The sequence below is a fragment of the Chelonoidis abingdonii genome, chromosome 1, assembly GCF_003597395.2.
Source record: "Chelonoidis abingdonii isolate Lonesome George chromosome 1, CheloAbing_2.0, whole genome shotgun sequence".
Lineage (NCBI taxonomy): Eukaryota > Metazoa > Chordata > Testudines > Testudinidae > Chelonoidis > Chelonoidis abingdonii.
In genome coordinates this window covers 105,974,711-106,000,320 of record NC_133769.1, presented here as the reverse complement: position 1 = coordinate 106,000,320, position 25,610 = coordinate 105,974,711, and the positions used below count along the sequence as shown (strand labels likewise).

At 42.8% G+C, this 25,610-nt stretch overlaps 1 protein-coding gene across 4 annotated transcripts in view; it reads left to right on the top strand.

The window, feature by feature from the left end:
* TXNRD1 (thioredoxin reductase 1) overlaps positions 1 to 21,855 on the top strand; it is a 62,762-nt gene extending 40,907 nt beyond the window's left edge. For all 4 annotated transcript variants that reach the window (XM_032783865.2, XM_032783866.2, XM_032783867.2 and 1 more), the window contains 6 exons: positions 1,444 to 1,520; positions 4,473 to 4,629; positions 6,660 to 6,767; positions 9,276 to 9,371; positions 11,934 to 12,068; positions 18,186 to 21,855. In XM_032783865.2, the coding sequence (XP_032639756.1) occupies positions 1,444 to 1,520; positions 4,473 to 4,629; positions 6,660 to 6,767; positions 9,276 to 9,371; positions 11,934 to 12,068; positions 18,186 to 18,248 (636 nt within the window). In that variant the 3' untranslated portion in view covers positions 18,249 to 21,855. The remainder of the gene's footprint in view (positions 1 to 1,443; positions 1,521 to 4,472; positions 4,630 to 6,659; positions 6,768 to 9,275; positions 9,372 to 11,933; positions 12,069 to 18,185) is intronic.
* Positions 21,856 to 25,610: the final 3,755 nt, after the last annotated feature.

The window sequence follows — 25,610 nt, the reverse complement described above, 5'->3', positions numbered from 1 at the left end:
CTTCCCCCCCCCCCCCCAACATTCCTCTGCACCGCCCAGGGGGGGCATGCTCCACAGTTTGCTGACCTCTAGCCTAATGGCTAGGCTGAAGGACAGCTAGGGAAAGCTGTACTTACTTATATAATGTCAAAACTAGAATAGTATATTTGTGTATGTGGGTGCGTATTATATATATTTGATTGTTGCCCTTTTCCCCTCACTTCGTTGCATGCCACTCATTTTCTAAGGCCCTCATCCTGAAAAGACTTATGCACACAAAGTCAGTGAGACTACTTACAGTGCATAAAGTTAAGACTTGTGAGATCCGGACCTTTGATTGTAAGTGCTTGGGGGCACGGACTTGTCTACCTCAATGTATGCACAGAGTCTCTGTGTATCTCAGTGTATCACACTGGGACCTCTGGGTACTACCATAATACAAATGTTTAATAATAATTGTGGTGTGTGACATTAATTATTTACTTCCCCTTTTTTCTGACTTACGCTAGTGGGAAGCCCCAGGTCTTAAAACCTGAGCCATCTCTTCATAAAGAAAGCTGCTGATATCCCACCACCAATACCCCTCCTCTGACTATATCACCTTGACCTCTCCTTCCTGAGGGCTGTCATTCCGTTTAGGACCAATGAGCTGATGTGTCAGCCCAGTTAAGAATGTAATCATTTACTATGCTGGAGAACTACATGTAGCTGAACCATCTAGTAGTATTACGTATCTGATGTGCTCAGTCACCCAGCAGGGCTGAGAGGGAGTTTTTGAACGTGTCTTCAACAGTTCTTAGTGGTTGGATGTGTGAAGCAACTCCCTTCACCATAATTGCAGATCTTGAGGGACCCTTTTCTGGGAATCTACCATGCTCAAAGAGGTGGCCAGTTGGAGGGATAGGTGAAAAATTTCACCCGGCCTGGCCAACATTCTGAGCAAATGCTTGTGTGGAGGTAAAAGATAAGTCCTCTTTGACAATCATCTTGCTTAGGGGACATATCTAGACATAGCTGCTTGGGGTTCCAGAGCCAAAACAAAAAGAGACCGTTTTGGTCTCTTCTGATTTGCCAATGCCTTTGAGTTCCCTAATTAAGGAAGCCTTTCATTAAAGAACAGTTGCAGAGTCATGTCTTGCTTTTTTTTAAGAAAGTGTCTTAATACTTCTGTATCACAGATGAGAGAATGGAGAGACAGGATCTGATCTGCATTTGGGGATGTTTTCTTGAGGGAAGATATTTAACTGGGCTTAATGCTAAAAATATCGGCTGGCACCATTAGTTCATGGAAGAGGCAGGGATTGTCTCTAACTTTGTGCTTGTGCAATGCTTTGCGCAGTGGGATTCTGATTGGGTCTCTGGCTACTACCATAACACAAATAACAACGCATAATAACAGATAAGTATGCAAATGCCCTTCCCTACTCTTAGGAAATCACTAATATGTGCGCTGATGTTTTTCAGGTGTTGTTAGCAGTAGGAAGAGATGCATGCACAAGGACAATTGGTTTAGACAGAGTTGGAGTGAAGATCAATGAAAGGTAAGGACAAACTTTGCAATTCTAATTTTTGTGTTGATACGATTTACTATTGTAACATTAGTTATATAAGACATAAAAGATTTAGTTTTTGAGATCTTTATTTTTCTTTCCATTTCACTTACATTGCAGTAGAAAACCTTAACAGATAGCTGCCCCTTGTACTAAATACATGAAAAGGACAAACTCGACAGTAATGCAAACATAGTCTGTTTTTTACCTGGGTTCTTATACTGCCCTCGTCACCATGATATCTCCCACCGCCTTCCAGCAGTGCATTAGGCAGCATGACTAGCATCTGTCACATGGTTCATTCTTTTTCTCATCCCCTCCCTGGGGGGAGAATTGTGTCTGCACTGTAGTGTTTTAGTAGAGGTTTGTTTATTAGGGGTTTTTTTTTGGTTTCTTTTTTAATGTACATGCTACTGTGTGTAAGTGAGAAAGCAAGGTTGAAGAAATGCACCTTGCACTTCAAGTGGAAAGTAATGAGGGGTGTGATGGTCCTTAGTTCTTGGGGGAGTTCATTCGACAGTTTGGAACCGTCCCCCCCAAAATATTCTTTCTCTAGCACAGACGAACTTCTCCCTCACTGTAGGGAGCATGTTGTGCCAGAGGAGTGGCGTCTTCGGCCATGGTATTCATCCTGAAGCTTTAGTTGATCTTTTAAATAGTCTGGGCCAGGGGTCAGCAAACTTTTTGGCCTGAGGGCCACATCTGGGTGGGGAAATTGTATGTAGGGCCATGAATGTAGGGCCTGGGTGCAGGAGGGGGTTCAGGACAGGGGGTTGGGGGCTCAGGGCAGGGAGTTGGGGTGTAGGAGGGGGTGTGGAGTGAGAGGCAGCTCAGGGCAGGGGGTTGGGGTGCAGGAAGGGTGCAGAAGGGGTGCGGCAGGGGGTTGGGGTGCAGTGGGGGCTCAGGGCAGGGAGCTGGGATGCAGCAGGGGCTCAAGGCAGGGGACTGGGGTGTGGGGTTCAGGAGGGTTCGGAGTGTGGGCTCCAGTCCGGCGCTGCTTACTTCTAGTGGCTCCAAGGTGGTGTCAGCACACAGCAGGGCTAAGGCAGGATTCCTGCCTGCCTTGGCCCTGCGCCACTCCCGGAAGTGGCCAGCATGCCTGACGGTGGCTCCTGTGGGTGGGATGGGATGGGTCGGGTCAGGCGGCTCTGCCACGCACTGCCTTCGCCTGTAGGTACCACCCCGAAGCTCCCATTGGCAGCAGTTCCCTGATCCCAGCCCATGGGCGCTGCAGGGGCCAGTGCCTGCAGGTGAGGGCAGCGCACAGAGCCTTCTGTCCCCCTCTTTCCCCAGGGGCTGCAGGGACATGGTACCAGTCGCTTCCGGAAGCGGCACAGGGCCAGGGCAGGCAGGGAGCCTGCCTTAGCCCCACTGCGCCATGGGGCTGTCAATCCTGCGGGCTGGATTGAAACCCTGATGGGCTGGATCCAGCCCGCGGACCGTAGTTTGCCCTCCCCTGGTCTGGAGTCAGGCGCTCCATAGCCTTGAAGAGAAGGACTGCAACCTAGAACTTGATGCAATATTCTGCAGAAGCCAGTATAGAGAGCGGAAGACAGCTCTGATGTCCTCATAAGTAGGCCAGGTTGCTGAGGAGATGTGCTGAACTCGTTGGAATCTCTCTCTAGCTATAGTGTCTCCATTTGTTCTTTTCTTGGGAACAGCAAAATACACTTCCCTGATGCCAGGCCCTTCCCCAGACACATTCTAAAGTCCCAGTGTAAGCCATGGAGGGTGGTAGAGCTCTTAAAATAAAAAGTTAGAGAATTTTTACAACGGGAAGTTTGAAGTAACCTTATTATAGGAGCGTATAGTGGTCCAACTATAATTCCTGCAGTCCGTACTGTTGGTTGTTACCATGAGATGAATATCTGTGCAGAATTCCTTATCTATCTTTTCCCTTCCCTGCAGTGCCTACTGCGTTATTTACTTATTAACAACCTGTGAATTATTAATATTTTAACTCATTCAATATAACATTTAAAAAAATTCTTGTTAGTTGCCCTTAGATGGGATGGTCTAGAACTGTAGTGGGCAACCTGCAGCCCACGAGACACACACGGCCCATCAGGGTAATCTGTTGGCGGGTTGCCAGACAGTTTGTTTACATTTGAACAGCCGCCCACAGCTCCGCAGTGGCCACAGTTTGCTGTTCCTGCCCAATGGGAGCTGCGGGAAGCGGCAGCCAGCATGTCCCTGTGGCCCGCGTCACTTCCCACAGCTCCCATTGGCCGGGACTGGTGAACCAGAGTCACTGGGAGTTGCAGGCGGCTGTGCAAATGTAAGCAAACTGTCTGGCAGCCCACCAGTGGATTACCTTGATGGGCTTCGTGCAGGCTGCAGGTTGCCCATCAGTGGTCTAGAAGCTTGAACTGAATGTAAGACCGAGGGTTAGGGCTGAAGTAGCAGCTTCTACCATCAGGTTGGATAGGCTTCGTGCAGGCTGCAGGTTGCCCATCAGTGGTCTAGAAGCTTGAACTGAATGTAAGACCGAGGGTTAGGGCTGCAGTAGCAGCTTCTACCATCAGGTTGGATAATCAGCAATAGAGAAGCCCTGCTTCTGCTCCAAAGCATGTATGGGAAAATATCTCCTGTTTTGGGTCCTGGAGAGTCTCTGTACCCAACACAGCTACTGCGGGTGGGTGCTGAGAAGAGGATTTGGGTCCCACCCTATAACTCTGTAATTCAGAAGCCTGATTACCACTTCAAGAGCCCAGGTCTTTATCTGGAGTGTAAATTGGTGTAGCTTCGGTTGGAGAGATGCTGGTTTGCATCAGCTTAGATTCTGGCCCAAGACTGTAACACAGCATTGTCTGGCTACTCGAGGTGTGTGAGAAATTCAGTATGTATCCTTCTCCTAGAGCTAGAGGGCTTTACTTCTGCAGATTATTAATATTTTACTCCCCTAGTCTCCTATATTGTTACTTCATGCCTTGTCTCTTGTAGATCAGGAAAAATTCCTGTCAGTGATGAGGAACAAACAAATGTGCCTTATATTTATGCCATTGGAGATGTGTTGGAGGGGAAGCTGGAGCTCACGCCAGTGGCAATCCAAGCAGGTAGATTGTTGGCTCAAAGGCTTTATGCTGGAGCAACCTTAAAGGTAAGCAAGCAATTAACATAAAGCTCTGTCATTGTTCTATAGGCAGCATATTGGACTATATATTCATAGCAGGTTTTTTAAGCATTAGCTTTGTTTATTCTTCAGCTTCCCTCCTTTGCAAAGATATTACTGCAGACATGTTTTGCCTATAGTGCAGGACGAAATTAATACCTTAAGAATGCAATAAAGGTCTGATTTTTATCTGCTATAAGTGGGTTTTTTCTTTCTCTCTGAGAGTGTAATAAGAAAGTGAACTGAGGCCATTTTGACTAAATTTTAGTGCTACCCTATAAATGTCAGCAATAGCAATAGTTTCATTAAACTAACTCTCATTTACTAAATTGCCTGTGAATCCGCTTATTGTCGCTAAATAGACAGTAAAAGCGTTTCAAGATCCTCGGTGATGCTGTTAGTTCTCAGAGCTATTTGAACTAATATTGTTAACCATCTTTGTGTTTTCATTATAATACAGAACTCTAAGTCCTTTGGCATTTTAAAATATGTATAGAAGAAAGGTCTGATATGTTAGTGGAGCAACATACTTTCACTTATAGGGTCTGGATCACCACTGCGTATTTCCATTTTATGTCAGTGTAACTCTGTTGAACCCTGTGGAGTTACTCTGGCATCATATAGGAGTAACACAGTGCTCAGTCAGGCCATATAATCTTTATATGAAAAGGGAAAAAATGTGTCTCCAAAGTGCTTTTCCATCTATGTAGGTACTCATGGCCCCCAATCATTGAATCTGGACGCAAGGATTTTATCTTGCAAAGACTTCCATGTTCATATCACTTTCAATTGTTAACAGTCTTGGTTTTAGATTGGCCGCTATTGCAGTAACAGAAGTCTGAACCAATGAGCATAGTGCCATTTCGTCAGCCAGGCAAACTTTAATAAATCTGTGACTGGAGCCAAATTTTTGATTGCAATACAGGGAATTTATTTTAATTTACACTTTCTGCCAGATTGCTCTATTTTAGTAATTGACATTCTTATGCTGCAAAAATGAGAATTCCCCTGGTCAATGATTCCAGGAAAGTAGTTGTTGTTTTAGACAATGTCCTTGCTTGTACTACTCATTTTCCAGGACTTAAGAAGGATGATTTGATGGGGCATAAAAAAGTATGTATGAAGGGGGAGGGAGGAGAAAAATAGTCAACAGAGTCTTTTCAGTGGTCCCCTACCACAAAGAAAATACATTAAGAAGAGCCCTTAATCAATAGAATTGTTTGTGAAACAGTTTTCTGTCTGAAAGTGAGAGTCAGGATTTCCACATGAGAAGGGGCATAGGGAAAAGCCCTGGATCTTTGGCACATCAGGGCCAATTTCTGCAATACGACAAAGGAAACCGTGTCTTATTTTATTACAGTTCTGCCTATTTCCTTATTGTGTTTGGCAGTATAATTTAAAAGTTGCATCCCTGTAACTTTATAATCACCAACAGAGATGCTCTGTTGAGAGTACTTGCCTCTGTGAGAAGGGACATTACTTGCTGTACTTGGAAGTCTTCAAAGACAGAACCTGCTTCTGCTCCCATTGAAGTCAATGGCAAAACTCCTATTGGCTTCAGTGGTGCGGGATCAGGCACATAGTGCCCTCTGCAGTTCTAATCATACCCTGCAAGAATTCTCATCATGGTTTTTTTTCCCCCCTTCATCATCTTAGAAGCTATGCACCATACATGCAGTGTTACCTATTGGAAATTTTATTTTAATGGCATTTGAGAATCTACCTTTTATTTTCAGTTTGACATGTTAAAGGAGGGCACTGAATTTCCTCTTCCTTCCCAATCCATGCATGTTAATTTCTGTGTAGTTTAAAAGATCAATATAATCTTTCTAGTCAGCATCTCTAGAGCCACAGCCTAGGTCTTGTTGCTTTCAAAGTGATACCTTCAGAGTTATGAATTTCCCATCTCTGCTTCCTATGTGCCAAATCTCTCTGAAATGTTAACAGTGCACGGATTTATAACTGGAATATTGATGCTGAACATGCTGACACAAAAAAATATATTAAATCCCACACAGTGCGACTATGTGAATGTTCCAACCACAGTATTCACACCACTGGAATATGGAGCCTGTGGATTCTCAGAAGAGACAGCATTGGAGAAGTTTGGGGAGGAAAATATTGAGGTAAACTGTTCAGTTCTGCTTTTTCATTAAAATTTTTTTTTAATTACATTTTACCTTCCTTCCCTCTTCTTTTTTTTTTTTCATAGAGGGAATGTCTACACAGCAAGTAGATGCCCACAGCTGGCCCATTCCAGCCGACTCAGGCTCTCAGGGCTTGGGTTGTAGGGCTGTTTCATTGCTGTGTAGACTTCCAGGCTCAGGCTGCATCCTGCGCTGTAGGATCCTGCAAGGTGGGAGGGTCCCACAGCTCGGGCTCCAGCCAGAACCCGGAAGTCTACACAGCTGTGAAACAACCCTGTGAGCCTGGGTCAGTTGGCACAGGCCAGGCATGGGTTTTTCTTTGCTGTGTAGACCTACTGTTAAGGGCAACAGGATACTAAGAATATTTTGATCGCTTTGGTTAGACCCTAAAACCTGGTGTAAACATTAGTCTGCAATTCTGGTAAACCTAGCTGCAGATGTGTTCTCTTGTTGGCTTGTGTGTAAAATACTTGTAAAAATGTAGTCTTTGTCTCTAGGCATAAGGGGATCAATTAGTGGAGAAGCGTTGAAAGGCAGTAAATGTTTTTTAGCGCCAAAGCTGAACTATTGATGTAATCACAAAGTATGGCAATATACTACTCTGCCATGGTTATTATTCCTGTTAGACTGCTTGGACTTATCTACACAAACACTTAGTTCATGGCAAGCTGGGGTGTAAATCTGCCTCACACTAGCCTGCAACCCACTGTCTGTGTGGACCCTGCTGCTATGCACTATTAGTTCCTTAGTGCACTTTGATCTACCCTACTTTGAAATGACATCAGGCTCTGCATGGACACGTAGGGCAGATCTACATTATGGGGTTAAGTTGACCTAAGTTAAGCAACTCCAGCTATGTGACTAATGTAACTGGAGTCGACGTACCTTAGGTCGACTTATTGTTATTGGGGTGTCTACATTGTACTGGCTCAACGGGAGAAACTCTCCCTTTGACTTGCCTTACGCTTCTCGTTCCGATGGAGTGCCGGAGTTGACGGGAGAGTGACCTGCAGTTGATTTACCGGGTCTTCGCTAGACCTCGCTAAATTGACCCCCGGTGGATTGATCACCATAATGTTGATCCATGGTAAGTGTAAACATACCCTTAGTGTAGAAGGCTGTTCAGAGGTGGATTTACACCCCAAGGTAGATGGCTGCATAGACAAGCCTTAGGGCCCTGATTGTATGTGTGTGTGTACACACACTTAATTTTATTCAGGGGAATAGTCCTGCTGAGATTGCTCATGGGAGTAAAATGGACCATGTAAGAATTTGTAGGATTGGGCCCTAAAACAGTAAAATATTCTACAAACCACAGAGTAGAAAAAAATCTTTGCAAGAATCTGGCAGTGAACGGTGTCTTCTCATTGATATTGCTTTGGGAGCAAGGCCTGGGTGAATGATTATGTAAGGACTGGTTCATAAATTAGCAAACTTTTACTAGAGTAAAGCTAAGATGATTTTTTTTTAAGAGGGCTGTGTGGAAAAAGAATGATATGATCTGATGCACAACGCCCTCTCCCCTTTTTTTTTTTTTTTTTTTTTAACGGGGTCTTACTTCTGCTCACTGGAAGATGGCTGAAATTTTCATTTGCACGCACATCTTCAGTTTATGTTCACAAAACCCAGTCTGTGCAAGCCCCTGAACTGGATGTGGAATCTTGTACCCCAAACTTTGAAAAATGCACTTGTAGTTTTAGAAGACTTTTTTTTTTTAAATTTGCTTGAAGGAGGCAAAAAGAATTTCAATGTCATTTGTAACCTGGCTGAATTCTAATTTGTATAATTACAATTTACAGTTTCTTTGGAACTTAGTTGCACCTGTAGCCTCCTTTTCTTTGTCCTCTAAACATTTTTTAGTGGTGGTCTTGTGCTGCCTTTCACCCCTGAAATGGCTAAATTGCAGTGTTGGGTGACAACATCTTTCTATATATGTAGTTTATAAAGTGCCTTAGAACCTTACTTATGTGAAATGCATTGAACCCAGGGCTGGCTCCAGGCACAAGTGGAGGAAGCATGTGCCTCGGGCAGCACGAGCTAAGGGGCGGCATTCCATCTGTTCTTGGGGTGGCGCAGTCTGGGTGACCTTTTTTTGCTTGGGGAGGCAAAAATGGTAGAGCCGGCCCTGATTAAACCCAGCTTTCTCCTGATTTGTTGAGGGGCATATGTTCAATTTTTCTCAGTAAGCCGCAGTTAATTAAAAACACTTCTCATCTAATAATTCATTTACAATTAGCTGCTGGTAGAGCTGCACTGCTCCACAGAGAACTCCAGGAGAGATTATATTTTACTCATTTTTAAGAACTGTAGGGGTGAGAATTTCATAAGTGCCCCTTGTCAGCCTAACTTTGCTCCCACTGAAGTTAGCAGTAAAACTCCCCATTGACTTCAGTGGTTGCAGAGTTAGTCCAATGCTGAGCACTTTTCCAGTCTACTGTAGCACCATGAACTTATAAAACTTATTTAAAGTCTGTATTGTATTTCTAGGTTTACCATAGTTATTTCTGGCCACTGGAGTGGACTGTCCCATCTAGAGACAACAACAAATGCTATGCAAAGATAATCTGCAATATTCAAGATAATGTAAGTGTATTTTTTTCCTCCTGGGGAAACAGAAACCGGCTAGTTGTTTTAGGGGCCACAGTGAAAGGGTTAAGTAGTTGTTTTTCCCATTTGTTAAAAAATAAACTACCTTTTTGAATATTTGTAAACATTTCTAATAATATATACCAAATATTTGTTTTATAGAAAAATGGCCCTTTAACAGACTGTGTGGCTGACATTTGTACATAGTAGTTTTCCATAAGGATTAAAAAATATTGGTAGTTTATCACTAGAAATGTTCATTATATTTCAAAAGTAGGTAAATAAACTATTAGTAATGCTACATAGCTCTTACACTTCTTAGAAGTCTTCTTGTTCCTTCCTTTAGGAGATGCATCTCCCTTAAATCAAGGTCAGCCAGAATCCATCAAATTTCATTTCCTTACAAATCCATGGGTTAATTTTGAACCCTTGGGATAACTAGAACAGGATTTGTCCTCACAAATCTTATTTTAAATGATAATGCTAAGATTAACTTGACATAGCAGGGATAAAACTACCACCCTTCGCTACTACAGACGTCTATAGAATCTGTTAAACCATTAAGTAGATCATAAGGAATCAGCATTCCCGGCTATAAGTGAGCAAGATCTGTTTAATAAGAGCTGAGTTGGACTTGAATTATTAACAAGCCTCTCCCTCACCTTTAACTTTTTTTCTACTGTGACAGTATCTTTGTTACCAGATATTGGCATCTAGCAACTAATATTAGCAAAGGTCTATAGATCTATTTTATCTAGCTACTCCTATCCATGTTGGCTAATGTACTTATAGTAATTCTAAGGATCCTACCACACACTGATGGTGTCTAAATAACTATCTAATCTCTAAAGTGCCCATCACCATAGTATTTAGGCTCCACTTTTTGGAGATCGCCTTTACACTCATGTGGATCCTGTGGTAGAACTGAGGCTATAGGGCCTGATCCAAAGTCCACTGAAGTAAATGGACTTTGAATCAGGGCCTTAATTTGTTCACATTTTATTGTCCTGAAAATTGTAAATAAGTTTAAATATCTATAGGGTTATCCAGGATGAAAATTCAGTGCATTAAATATTTAAGTTTCTACCTGAAACTCTTACTAATACAATGTCATAAAAAAGAGAGAATTGCAAATAGATATACTTTAGGTTTTACCCATTATCTTATCCTTGAAATAGCCCATGGGTAACTAGCCCATAGGTGCTCACTAATGAGGAAAAATAATCTTAAACTCAAATCGCAAATAGTGTGTCCTGTAGTTAGGAGAAGCAGATAGCCTTTAATATCCAACAGGATTGCTATAGTATGAAAACAGAACCTTAGCTAGCATAAATCACATAGCTCCATCGAAGTCAATGGAGCTATGGCAGTTTACACCAGTTCAGGATGTAAAATATTTTATAAATCAGATTTGCTGTACTGTCGGTAGTACAAAAGGAGCTATACTAAAATGTTTCCAGATATTTTTCATTTGGACACTAGTGTATGCCAGAGAAGTGGAGAATGCAGTGCTGGTTGTTTTCTTGTGAATATCTGCCTTGTCTGTTTCAGCAGTCACCAGAGGTGTTAACTATTGGTCGTAGTTAAGGCTAAGATTTTGGCATGGGTATTTTTATTAAAAGTCATGGACAGGGCATGGGCAATAAACAATAAAATCACAGAAATGTACACTGGGCTAGTATTAAGGGGTAGCAAGTGGAGCAGTTGCCCTGGACCCCCATGCCACAGGGGGCTCCACAAAGCTAAGAGATGGAAAAGTTCAGGCGTCAGCCCCAGGCAGCAGGGCTTCAGGCTTTTGGCTTGGGCTTTGGGCCTGGATGGCAGGGCTCGGGCTTCAGTCTCCTTGTAACCTGACATCACATCCATGAGTCAATGTTTTGATTTATGACCTTTTGCACAAAATATGTATTACTTGTCAGTGAACATATTTTCCCAGCAGTAATCATTCAATCAAGGCCGCCCGGGGGGTGCAGGTGGGGCAATTTTCCCCAGACCCCGCAGGGGCCCCCAAAAGAGTTTTTCAGGGCCTCTGGAATGGGGTCCTTCACTCACTCCGGGGGCCCCGGAAAACTCTCACAAGGCCTGGGTCCCTGGAGCGTCTTCTGCTCTGGGTCTTTGGCGACAATTTGGCAGTGGGGAGTCCTTTCGCTCCAGGACCTGCCGCCGAAGACCCCAGACCCCTTGAATCCTCTGGGCAGCCTTGCATTCAGTTACATCAATCCAGTTAGAAAAGCTAAATAGAATCATATATAAGTGTTTCTTGTGTTGTTACACTTAATGTTACTTAACTGCTAAACTGGGAGTTTGTAAAATTTAATTTTTATTGAAATGATGCAGAACAAACACACAGTAAATTACCAGCCAACACTGGCCCTGGTATTGCAATATGCTTGATATATACATATGCTTATCTTCACTTGGGTGAGTTGCCCACTGAAGTCAGTGGAACAACTCATCTGAGTAAAAGTTAAACACACTGCCTTTAGTAAAAGAAAATCTTCAAGATTATCTGAAGAGGATAAATGTACAAGGCTACTTGAATTGATTTTCTTTATTTAGGAGCGAGTTATTGGTTTCCATGTGCTTGGTCCAAATGCTGGAGAAGTTACCCAGGGGTTTTCGGCAGCCATCAAATGTGGACTGACAAAAGCGCAGTTGGACAACACAATAGGAATTCATCCAGTTTGTGCAGAGGTGTGTATGTGGTGTCACAGGTGTGTGTGTGTGATCTCTCAACAAAAAATACATAAGGCTAGATTTTCTTATGCAGTGCAGCCCCTTTGCACTGCAGTGCCAGATGATGTAATCCTAAAGCTAGTACATCCAGCTCCAGGGGGAATCACCCTAGATTATGGCATTTTGCTTCAGCCAGTGCAAGGGGATCTTCTGATTGAGGAGAGCAGGCATCCCCCTCCTTCCTGATTCCAGCACATGAGGGGAAAGAGTGATGATGTAAGAGCTCCCATACCTGCTGTATTCCACCAGAAGATCTCTTTCTGATCCTCAACCTTGTGGACATTTACAGCTATCCATAAATCAAAGCATCCCTAAGATGTTCTAACTCAGAGCACAGGGACCAGTCTAATATAGAGTGTCAGCAGGATCAGGGATAGTTCAAGAGTGAACTTTAAGCCTGCCCATAGCTACTTCCACCCTTGTACTCCCTATCTTGCATGATGCACATTTTGGCCGTAGCTGAGAATCTGTCTCACAGCCTTTTATTTTGGGGTCTTGGGGGAAGATGTTGGAAATCTTTGAATAATAAGAGTTTATAAAAATGAATTTTGCTTTCTACACAAAGTTTTTTGATTTGAATTTTGGATGACTAGGAATTTCAGATATTGAAGTTTTTACTGTTTTTATATAAAGACTCAGGGTTGGTTTTTATTACATATGTTTAATTCTTTAACTATTTAATGTCAGTGGTCTACCATGATGTGGTCTGTCCTCTGTCTGAGAGTAGAGAATTCTCCTCACACTCTGACTCTCAGAAATCTGTGTATGAAGGCTTCAGATATTTATTTCTGCTAATTGGTTATCAAGGCTAACGTTTCAGGTTGATCTAAGTACTTAAAATAAGCTTATAAACTGGTATTCTAGAGAGATCAGTTACTTAATGATTTTTCTCTTAAATTCTGCCTCTCCGGAGATTTTTTTCTTGACTCAGTTCATGTGTCTGACTCCAAGTAAAGAAGCTTGAAAAGGAGCAAAATCATTTGCCGGTGTAAATCAGTTATGTTCCATTGGCGAGTGCCTATTTACACCAACTGAGGATTTCCTCTAAGGCTAAACATATGCTGCAATTAAAAACATGTGCCCGGCCTATGGCAAATGACTTGGGCTTGGGGTGAGGAGCTGTTTAATTGCGGTATAGACTTTTGGGCCCGGGCAGCAGCCTGTGCTCTAGAACCTGAGAACATGGGTTGCAACCTGGGCTCTAGAACCTGAAAGCCCAGGCTGCAACCTGATCCTGAACATCTACGCATGGGCAGCTGTACGTGTCTAACTGCAGTGTAGACATATCCTTAGTCACTTTAACTCTTGAATCTGTCAGTGGGTCTTGGGCTGAATCTGTGTCTTATGTACATATTTTAGCTACAAGCTGTAATATTCTAAAATACCAGAGATCTGGAAAAGTAGCCACATCTACTTGTCTGTGCTATTTGTATGTTGTGTTTGCAGCATAATACAAGGTAGGCAAGATGACAGCCTTTGTGAATGTAACAGATTGGCAGATAGCAGAGTCATTTCAGAGCATCCACAGCAAAGATTTTATCTTTCTCTGTAACATCATGTTATAATGGGGTTCTTATAAACCCTCAAAGAAAGGAAAACAAGTTCTCATTTTATCAGAGGCCTTTTCCTGGTAGATGGCTGAGTGGGAGTCTTCACACCTGTGAATTCAAATAGAGTATTAGCATATGCAGTGTGAAGATAGAATGATAATCATAATTTATTTTGGACATCTGAGCTGCTAAAATTGAAAATGAATAGTATGATTAGACATAATGTGGTGTGGTAATTTCAGCTAATCATGTTTGTTTGGGGAGGAGTGGGGGAGAGAATTATTTGGAGGAGGAATGTGCAAATTAAAAGCTCCAGAGGGTTGTGGTGGTTTTGTAGTGCCAGCATTCAAAAGGTTTTTGCTCTGTTTACTTAATCTCATCTCTTATTCAGCCAACAAAAATAAAAAAAATTGTTGGCATTTTGTGGGTACTGACTGCATTGGGACAAATAGAACCATGAATGACCTCAGCATGCTTTCTATGTTATACATTTATAAACATTCTAAAGGAAAGGAAATTATTATCACTTTCCTGCACAGATGTAGCACATCTTTATTTCGGACCAGATACTGCCACCCTCAGTGACTTCCAGTAGTATCTCATTTCACAAGCAGTCTTCTGACAAGCACAGTGTTACTCAGCATGAGTAAGGGCAGAGGCGGATTTACAGTGAAACACAGAGTGCCCTGGCATGGGGCCCCCCAGTGATGGTGAGGGTGGGGCAGGGCTGGGCATATGCAGGGGCAGAAGCTTGGTGCTGCTGGCTCCTGGGCTCCTGCTGCAGGCTCCACCCCCACCAGCAGCCAAGCTCCCTCCTCCTCCCCCAAGCGTGCCGCCTTCCTGTCTCTTCCCACCCAGTGCTTCCCCTGCCGCCTAACAGCTATTTGTCGGCACTCAGGTCGCTCTGGAAGGAGGAGGAGGAGCGAGGCTGCAGCACGCTTGGGGGAGGAGGTGGAGAAGAGGCAGGGGCAGCGCCTTGGGACTAGGGGGTGGAAATAGGGCAGGGCGGAGCAAAGGCGGGGCCCCTGCACTCCCCCTACATATATTCCTCCCCCCAGCCGTGAGTTGCTCAGGGCAGAAGGCTAGCGTGGGGCATGGGGCTGGGAGCACTCTCCTAACCCCTGTCCTGACTCCTGAACCCCCCTCATGCACCCCAAGCCCTCCCTGAATCCTTACCCCCCTACACTCCCCACCCCCCGAACCCTGAGCACCAAACAGGAGCTTCTGCACACCCCCCCCCCAACACATTCCCATCTGCACTCCTCGCACCAAATGGGAGCTGCCCCAGGTAGGTGCTCCACACCCGTGCCCCAGCCCTGAGGCCCCTCCTGAACCCTAACTCGTGGCCAGACCCTGCACCCCCAGCCCTGACTCATGCACCACCTCAAACACCCTCAGCCACCTGCTCTTCCTGACTCCTGCACCCCCCTCACACACTCACACCCCTGACTCCCGCACCCCCCCACACACCCCACCTGCACCCTTTGCACCAAACAGGAGCTGCCCCAGTAAGCGCTCCACACCCTAACCCCCTGTCCCAGCCCTGAGCCCCCTCCTGCTCCCTAACTCCTGGCCAGATCCTGCACCCCAGTTCCCTGCCTGCTCCTGCATTCTATCTTTCTCCCAGACCCTGGAGCCTCAGCCCGGAGCCCCCTGCCCCCATTATAACTTCTAGCCAGACCCTGCACCCCAACACTTTTTTACATTTTTTTTTTTTTAATAAAGCACTCTTACCCAAAGCACTTTACAATAGTTAGCTAATGGTACAAACAATACTTGGAAAGATCATTAAGGGGTCTGCCAAGACCCTCAGTGATTTTCAAGTGGTCTGTGGAAAAATAGGTTAGACTACAAAAACAATCAAGGTACCTCACTTTATTTTCATTTACTTCCTATTACTTATAGGAGGAGGAAGAAGAAAAAAAGGATGGAAAAAACAGGGGTGGGTAGTGGGGAGATAAGAGAGATTGTTTCTTGGCTGGGTCCCAAGGAGGGCCCCCAAAAATGAAGCTGAGCACAGGGCCCCACTGACTCTAAATCCGCCACTGAGTACGGGTAGAAGGATTGGGCTTTAATTTACTTTACTTTTATAAATTAGAGTCAGATTTTGCTTCTCTTACTCTGCAAAACAGGCTCTTGAAATCAATGAGACTGTTTGCAGAGACAAGTACTACTCAGCGTGAGTATAGGTGGCAGACTGGGCCATAATGAGACCTGGTTTTAAGAGAGACTGAATTGTAGTGATTGAAAATATTGGTATTTACAATTCAGGCAAATCTTCCTTTAAAAACTGGCATGACTCAGCTAGTTCACTGAGTGCTTTCCATTTAATGGATTCTATAGCCTTGTCTTCACTTGAACAGCTAACAAGCTCTCAATCGAAAAATCATGTTTCCAGTAACTCTCAGATCCCAGCTGGTTTGCTTTAGTCAAGAAGCTATGCAGAGACTGCACAGCAGCTAGAGCTAGCCAGTACACATAGAAGTTGGGGTCAAGACCAAGAAGGAAAAACAGATAAAGCTAGCACACTGTAATCTTTATTTTCATTTCAAAGTGACTTCAACAATGCAGTGCTATCAAAGTCCACTTGAAATGAAAATGAAGATTAAGGTGCACATATTTTGCATTGGAGAATTAGAACCCCTATTTCAAACCCAGTCCCTTAGCTTAAATATATCTTCTTTCTTTTCACTATAAATTAAGGTAGTTTCTTGCATGTATCTGAATTCCTTATTGGCATGTAGTGTTTTATTTGCTTACAGAGGGTGGAGGTTGTGTATCATTTATTGAAGCTATTCTCCAAAGAGCTCGTAGCAGTCTGTATGCAGCAAGGCTTCAGCTTACTGAACTTTAAGGCTTTCAGATCTCTATTAACTGCAGACATTTCAAACTTATTTGCATGAGAGAAATGTGCAGATACTCTGTTCTGTTCTCAGTTTATTCTTCCTCAGAGATGACTTTGATGCCAGCTAATTACTGTCGCTTTGAACCATTTAGATAGAAGTGGTTTTGATTTCCTGTAATCCTTCCTGTATTATATGTGTGCAAAACAACACCATCAGTTGTGTAGTAAACCTTAACTACTAACAGAAGTAATTTGTTGGATTTCATGCAACTTTTCTTCTAGAATTTCAGTACTTTTTCATTTTACAAAAACTGCTCTTGAATATCTTTATTTTTAATGTAAGTGTCAGGAAAGCACCAAGAGTCCTCACTTCATAGACTAGATCTACAAAGGTTTCTTAGCTATTGTGGGGAGGAGGGGGAGAAGAAAACCTTTACAAAGTGCACTGAGAATATTGTTCCTCCAGCATCATGTTAGAGCAGCTTGAATCCAAGAGAACTACATTGGAAGAGTTGTGCTCATGGAATTTTCATTTTTTGGGGGGAACTGTTTGGGCTCCTTCAGTCAAAGATATAGTTCAAAAGAGCCTGGTCCTGAAATGTGTGGGGTACCTCCATTAAAGTAAATTATTATTATTTTATTTGTATTACAGTAGCATGTAGGGGGTCCAATGTGGTAGGCACTGTATAAACCCCTAGTAAGAGAGAGTCCATGCCCCACAGAGCTTATAGTCTTATCTATAAGACAGGCAAGAAGTGTGAGAAAGGGACACACAAAAGCAGAAGATTAACCGCTCTGTGCCTGAGTTTACAAATTACTTGCCCAAGGTCACAGAGAAAAAGTGTGTCAGAGTAGGGAATGGAACACAGGTTTCCTAGAATCCTTGTCCACTGCCAAGATCATTCTTGGACTTAAACAGGCGAGTTGCTGGGGTAGAATTTCCTCCTTGCAGGTACTATGTTGGGCCACAATAGGTGTCCCTATACTGGCCCTTCCCCAGACAAACCTTTGTGCCATGGGCAGTAGACGTTGGGGCCTTAGTGTGTATTCCTATGGCCATTCTGGCTTGTACCACAAATGATAGGAACCCCAAGGTATGCTGCCCTAATTTAAAGCAGACTTCAGGACTGTTCTAAAATGACAACCAACATAATTTAGCCCCAGAACCGGACAGATGCAAAATTAGCTTAAAATCATCTTTCTCTTCCCCTTGCCCAGGGCTTCTGGAGACATAGCACAGAATCCCAGTGTATGTGTTGGAATGGTAGCCACATCTGCTCCAGGCTTCCTAAAGCGGGAGTTCTAGTCACTGGATCGTGGTCAGCACAAGTGCTGTAAATCCTAATCCAAAATATCTAGAGCTGGAATTGGTTCCAGAATTATATATGATTAACCTGATATTTTAATTTACCGTATTAAGATAAAAGTGGTAGAAAGCCACGTGACTTTCCCTCAATTGTTTCTTCTTGACCACAAAAATAAAAACCCTAAGAAAAGTGGTGAAGACAAGGGGTGTATGTACTGTGTAGCAATGATGATGTTAAATGTGTCTTTGCCATTACAATATACTACTATGAATAAGAAATGCTATGGTTGTAGCATTATTCCTTATATCTGAGTGCCATCCTCCTTGGGATTTATTTCAATAGACTGAAAACATTCTTGCTTCCTTCCTCTTAGATATTCACCACGCTGTCAGTGACGAAGCGTTCTGGTGGAAATATCCTTCAGTCTGGCTGCTGAGGTTAATCACCCCCATTGTTGTGGCATTTGCCAGAGACTGACTTTCATCACCACGGCTGACTTGTGCAAGGCAGAAGAAAACATCTCCAAACAAGCTGTCCTCCTCATCCTCGGCAGCGGGCACCCCATTCACCAAAGCATTCACTTAACTGAATGAGAAAAATAGATTGGGATTTGTTAGTCACTCGTGATGATTGGATGGCAATCGGCAAAACAGTGGGAGTATTTAACATCAAACTGCTGCTTGGCAAGGCATCTACAGGATGCTTCCATGATGTCGCAGCCTAAACCCAGTATTTTCTGGTAGGCAGCGATGGAAGAACTGCTGGCACGGTTTCAAAATAACCCTTTTCTCCTAAATGAAAAGCTTCCTAACTTAATTGTGTAACCATAAGTACTGATAGTTCTATGGTATCTCCATGTACTGCATTATAAAACAGTATGATGGTAACACTTCCTCAGTGAACCTGCATATCATCAGATCACAGTAATGCAGCAGGTGAAGTATGAGTATAGAGGGGTGATCTTATCTCATGTTTCATTCTGAGTCGCAAAATAGCCTGTCACGTACATTTAGCCATAATTAGCAATATCCAGAATAGCAAGTCTTTTTTGGCTTCCAAAAATCCTAAAACCAAAATTAATCCCTCATAGTTCCTTATCCTAGAGATGAATACTTGTTACCACGGTTGCCCCTTGTACTAGCCTTTGTGAAAGGAAAATGTTTATCTTGAAAAGGCCTTGTCTACATGGGAAAGCTTTTTTGGGGGGGGTGAGGGTGGGGATCGGGAAGGGGCATCTTTAGTTTTTTGGCATAAACTGCTTTCCATCCAGACTCAAATGATCTTTTGGGGAATTATCTTGCATCTTATTCCTCTGTAATTAACCCACTTTGGAAGTGACATAATTTTGTTTTGGAATGTGTTATACTGCTGTAAGATTGGTGTGGACATATCCCCGTTTTGAAATAGCTATATCGCATCAGGTATTCCTTTCACTGCTATCCGACACTGCATTACTTCATATCTGGATTGGCTTGTCTGGTTACGTGTGCACTCTCCACTAGAGCTGGGACCAAAACTTCCTTTTTTGTCTAAAAAATGCATTTTGCTAATTCACGTTGAATTTGCTGAATTGTTTTGGTCGGGAGCAAAAAAATTCTAAAATAATCAAAACACTTTGTTTCAACATTTTCTGAATTAGATGTTTCATTTTTTTTTATTCAAAATTCTTTTGCATTTTGAATTTTACCTCAAAATTATTTTAAAATGGTGGGGGAAAAAACCCAGACCACATCCTCAAACAAAACGTTTCATTCACCTAAAACCCACCAACTTTACGGTTCAGCCACCAAACTAAAAAATCACTTATTTGCATAGCCCTATCCCCCACCATATTCGGTATTTAAAGTCAATGTGCTTGGTGAGGGAATGGAGGGGCGACATGGTGGTCTAAGGGACTGCAGACCTGGGGGAAAAAAAGAAAAATTTTAAAAACCGAGCTAGGTTGCTGAGGGGCACACCTCAAGCACCGTTTTACCAAATTTGCTGCTCCCAGATTATGGTGGACCCCACCCCACAAACACACTTTTTTTAAATCAATTTAAGCACCAACTGCATCTTAATTGGACGTTCCTATCTGTGTTTAAATACTGGCAGACACACAAGTGCATCTATGTATCTCCAGTTTGAGGCAAGTTCACAGACCCTGAGTCCATTGCACCCTCATGTGGTTGCATCAGGAAATTGAGGAATTCTTGGCCTTCCAGGGAGAAGAGTACATTCAATCTCATCTTTTCAGGAGTCACTAGAATGCCAAGATTTACCAGCAGCTAACATTGCAAACGCAGGAGAAAGAGGTATTCCCAGGACAGGTGTCAGTGTGGCACCAAAACCAAGGAGCAGTGGCAGAATTACAAGAACAAAGATCTCGGTTAATGCCCCCAGCACATGTGCATACTACGAGGAGCTGGACTGAAGTAACTGCTTAGTTTTAGCCTCTTGCTCTAGCAGTATCCATATGCTGTCACAATGGTAATGATCTTCCATCTCCTCCAACACCACCTGCCTATGCAGTTAACACATGGAGCATTCTGTTCGTATTAATGATAGTCAGGATTGCTGTACTCTGCAGTGCTTCATCCATTCTGCCTGACAGCAGTTTGAAAACTCGTTTGAATCTGAAACAGTTTGAAAATGGTGTTGAGTAGTGGAAAACAAGCCAATTCTGGGTTACAGTGGAAGGAATCAAGGGAGTTTGACCCCATAGTCCAGTAGATTCCAGTAGGTATCTCACAATCCAAAACAATAAACCTACAGTGTATTGAGCCTAGCAACAGAATACTGTACCCTGGGACACCTGCCCAGACGGCTTGTGTGCTTATTTCAAAAAACGGTGCTGCGTGGGCATTGTGATTCACAAAGGAAGTTGCTTAAGCCACTTTAGACAAAGCAGTGTGAATGCACTGTCTCAAGTTAGCTATATTTGTATAGTTGAGTAAATAAAAAGAAAAAACAAACCCTGTCAATCTTTCCTGTGTAGACAACACCTAAAACTGTCCTAATTTCCGTATGTGCATTGTTTATATCCAATTAAGAAAATTTTTATATTTTTGAAACAGACTATTTAAGTGGTGCACTGGCCTTGTGCTGGGCTTCTGCACATGGTGAATATCACCATTTTCTACTGAGAAGCTTCTAATAGTATGGTAAATTATTTTTATAAACTCATATACTTATGAAAGATTTTTTATGCTTTATACCATATAAAACAATGTGTATTTTTTTCTGGCCAGTTTATTGCAGCAAATAAAATGTTTGCAGGAAGTGCTACTCCTTTTTGTTGCACTCCTGAATGAAGAAACTATAGCTTAGCAAGACATACATTTTTAAGACCAGAAAAGGCCACTTTGATCATAAACCTTTGCGTCATTTATTTCAGTCTTTAGATTTTTGAGTAGCATGTTAGGTATTTTCAGAAAAATGTAGGGCTTTTTCCCCAGTGCATATCAAACAAATAAGAACAAGTTTTTAAAATGTAAGGAATGAAAAATTAACCGCCTACTTTTCTCTAACATTAGGAGCATTTGTGTTCCTAATGCTCTAGATATCACATATATAAGACTTCAGAAAATACAGTGAGTAGAGTTTCACACTAGGTAGGCCCTCAAAGTCAAACATCTAAGCACACGGGGAGCTACTTATGTGTCATCTTCCTGAAGACAGATATTTAAGTATATGAATAAGTTCCATGTGTACTCAAGCATTTGCAGGACTGGGCTATAGATTATAAATCCTTCTTTACTGATTAATGTGCTAAATAATAATTTTTGGTAGATATTTTCAAAGCTGCTGATTTTTATATTTTAAATAAGACAACTGAACTGTGAAAACGTTAGTACTTTCTCCAGATTTTTCTCTCCAATATTATTTTTACTGGGGGTCTATGCATGGTAAAAGAGGCATATAATTTATGAAGACATCATATAAAGCTACATTAAAAGCCAAAACACAGTCCTTTGAATTCGTATCAAATTAAATGTACATTTTATTATGAAATCTTTGGAAATATACTAGAAAATGTAATAAATTAAACTATTTATATTCCACTCATGTCCTGCTCTTTTTTATCAGTCATTAACATTTTTGGAACTCCTACATGGATACAAGCCAAATGCCTCCAAAGGTATTTCATGTCAAAAATGTAGAGAATCAGCATTTTGTAAAGTTTCAGTGCTTAATTGGCAGGCTTTATCTAATGAGATTAAAATTTTTACTGTAATTCTCTTCCACTTATCTTTTCCCAGCCTGGCGTGACCTGTTAGGTGATGGTACATGACTGTGGTATTCAGAGAGATTTGCCAATAGGGATGCCTCCCTCTTTCAGAGGAAAACACTACAGTTTTCTTCTGTAATCTGAAGGTTGCTTTCTTGAGCTTAATTGTCAGATGCCTTATGACCCCTTTTAACCCCCTGTGCAGACTCACGCATTTTCTGGGGTTGGCGTGGGAAGCAGCTGCTACAGGCAGAGCTACTGCTGTCTCACTCACACAGATGGGCAAGGAGTGGACAAGTCAGAGGGAGGAATAGACACAGTATTGGCTCCACATTCCCATGCACCAGCCAGCACAGCTGGGCTGGTGAGGGAAATTAGATATAGTGCTGGTGCAGCTTACTTACCTCATAAAACAAGGAATAAGCAAGGACCCTCGGGTAGCTGAGCTACACGCTGCCCCTTACTAAGGGCTTTTGGTAACTCACAATCTAGCTCACGGTGTCAGTTGAAAGTTTGGCACTTGCAGGTAGCTATTATCTACGTAGAGCACGATTGCCGGTTGGCATTGTATCAAATGGCAGAGCACTTCTTAACTTAAAAGGGCAACATGTAAAACCATAGAAATCTATTCAGTTAGGGCCAGGTCCACTCCCATTAAAGTCACTCACAGGGCTCCCATCAATTTTTAATAAGAGTTGAATTGGGCCCTTCAGACCTATTGACAAGCCCACTCAATTAAAAATGTAACATACTACAACCTAGTGTTGATATTCTTTTAGCACTAAATTTTTTTTCTTTTAAGCAGGACTTACTCTAGGTTGCATGTAGTATAATCAAGTCGTGCCTGCTGCTGGCTTAAAAGAGTAAACTGTGCATAACGCTTTTAGCCTAAAAACATCAATGTAAATAAGGCATTTGCTGAACAACATTACCCATGCTGAGAACTGAATGTATGCCACGCAGAGTGACATGGAAAGAAAAATGATGAATTGTGCTTGGTTTTAGATAAGGTTGGCCTTCGTTCTCTAAGACTCTTATTCCATTTGGTTCTTTGGCTGTGGTTTTTATTGCACTTTGTGATTTGTGGCATAGGTGAGCTAAAGGTTTTCCAGTTAAATTCTTTATTCAAGTCAGCTTGTCACCTGTAAGTAATTCAAGCAAAACAAAGACCCAAAACAATAACGACAACCACACACAGTGTGCCATAGGCAAAAATTATTTAGTATTCTCCAATTCATGTTCTTTGTGCATATTTATCAACATGGTCATTACAAAACCGCCTACATAGTAGAGTATAATTGCACAGTTGGCAGTATCTGCAAATTGACGCAGAGGACTGAGGTGCTGTGCCAGAGCTGACATGGGGAAGTCAAGAGTGATGTAGCAGAAGATATTGAAAGTCAGAATTCAAATGACAGTGACAAAGATGTGGGTGGGAAGCTTACACAGCTCTCATTCATATTTTTCCTGGCTCTGCCCAGCATCATCTATCCCTTACTTTCTTGAGTGTTAAAAATAACCCGCAAATTAGTAACTTATCCCCAAATAACATTTAGATTTAATCCTACGCTGGTCACTCTGACAATTTGTACAGAAACTATGACTTACTGCACATTTACAGCTTTAAAAAAATTGACTCTAAGATGTGGTCTTGCTTTTTTGGTCAGCAGATGTCAGGTTCCATAACACAGATAAAATGTTTTTGTAAATGATGATTGTTGCTTTTCCTTAAAGAAATATTAAACTCTAATTAAAAAGAATATTAACACATGATTCAGATGTTAGAGCTTCCAAATTATTTGTTTCTCCAAAAGAAAGGGTGAGATTTTCAAAGATGGCTCTTACTTCCATGTTTAGGTGCCAACCAGCTCCCAGGCTGTTACCTCTGGCCTGTTGCTGCCGCCTCTCTCCCTACCCCACACAACTTCCAACTGTGGTCTAAAGTCCAGAAAGGACAGCAGCTCCCATCTGGCTTCAGTGGAAGTTTGTGTGCTCAGCACTTTTGAAGATCAGGTCACTTATTTAGGTGGCTACATATTAATTGAAGAGCCCAACTTTATGCACCTATTTTTGAAAATCTTGGCAAATTTTTCACACTCCTCACTAGCAAGATACATGGACCAGGGAGAAGAAATTTTGTTATTCAATTCAGAATGTTTGCTTCAAGTAGCAATCATTAACCACTGAGGTAAATACTCACCACCTTATCCCATCACTGCCAGAGCCTTTTCTCCTCAGGCTTTATAATGAGCTAGTCGAATAATTTTCATCAAATAGTTGTATTTAAAGAATGTCCTACTTGGACTACATTATTCATGGCATATTTTTAGAGAGGTGGGTGAATAATTTAAACATATCCATCTAAGACATTTATCAAGCGTGATGTTCAACAAATCTATCTTTTTCCCTATTCTTTGCCCAGTTCTTTTGTATCTGTGCAGTTCTGTTAATGGAGAGATACTAGTCTTCCTGCAGAGATCCATGTGTTGTAGCCAGCTCTTCTTTAAGAGGGCATGAGGCTACGGTTGCCACCTCAGTGGCATGAAAAGCTGGGACATCCAGGATGATCCTGAGCCCATAAAACTGGACAGCTGGCAGAGTGCACTGAGAGCCCTTAGAGATTGCTGCCTTCCCATCCTCCATTACATGACAACAAAGCTCCAAAGGAGGCACATTCTACCAGAGCCTCCCCTGTCAGTGGCTGCCTCGTGGGAGGGTTGCCACCTGACCAGGCTTTCCCAGGATCATCCCTTTTTTGAGGTAGCTGTCCCAGGCAATTTCCCAGATGTACAGAGCAGTCACAGGATGACTGGCCCCTTTAAGAGTAATAGGTCCAGCCCTACATGAGCTTCCCTCAGCTCTCCTTCCCAGGTGGGGAAGTCTTTGCAGCTGTGTGACAGGTAGGTCTTAGGGCTAAATCAGTCCCAGGCCTAGTGATAAAAGGAGCCTCAGCGACTCAAAAGGGAGATGGGAAGGGAACACCTTGGAGGGTGTCTGCCGACCTCTCCTAGCCTAGGGGAAATATTTGAAAGGGGCCAGCTTAGAGAAGCTGACTAGGGGCTACAGTGGGCTTGAGCTACCAGTACAGACTCCAGGAGGAGGGCTGTGAGACTTGTCCTGAGGAGATGAAGCCTATGTGAGTTACCAGCATAGACTCTAGCAGGTGGGTCGCCAGAGTCAGGCTAAGGGGCTGTTTAATTGTGGTGTAGGCACTGGGGCTCAGGCTGCAGCCTGAGCTCTGGGACCCTCCCACCTCACAGGGTCCTAGAGTCTGGGTATGACTACATTATAATGTAAGCCCAGGGTTTGAACTCAGACTCAAACCTAACCTCTCTTCCATTTACACACAAATCATGCTGACCCAGGGCTCGGTCACAGGACCCTATGGGGTGGGGAAGTCAGAGCTTGAGGCAAGCCAGGACCCAGGGTTCAAGCCCTATTGCTTTGCAGTGTAGACTCAGCTCTACTGGACTTGTGCTCTGGGAGTCTGCCAAAAGTAACCCACAATTCCAAGCCCAAATGTCTACAGAGACTCTTAGCTCCATGAACCCGAATCAGCTGACCTGGGCCGCCTATGGCCATGCCACA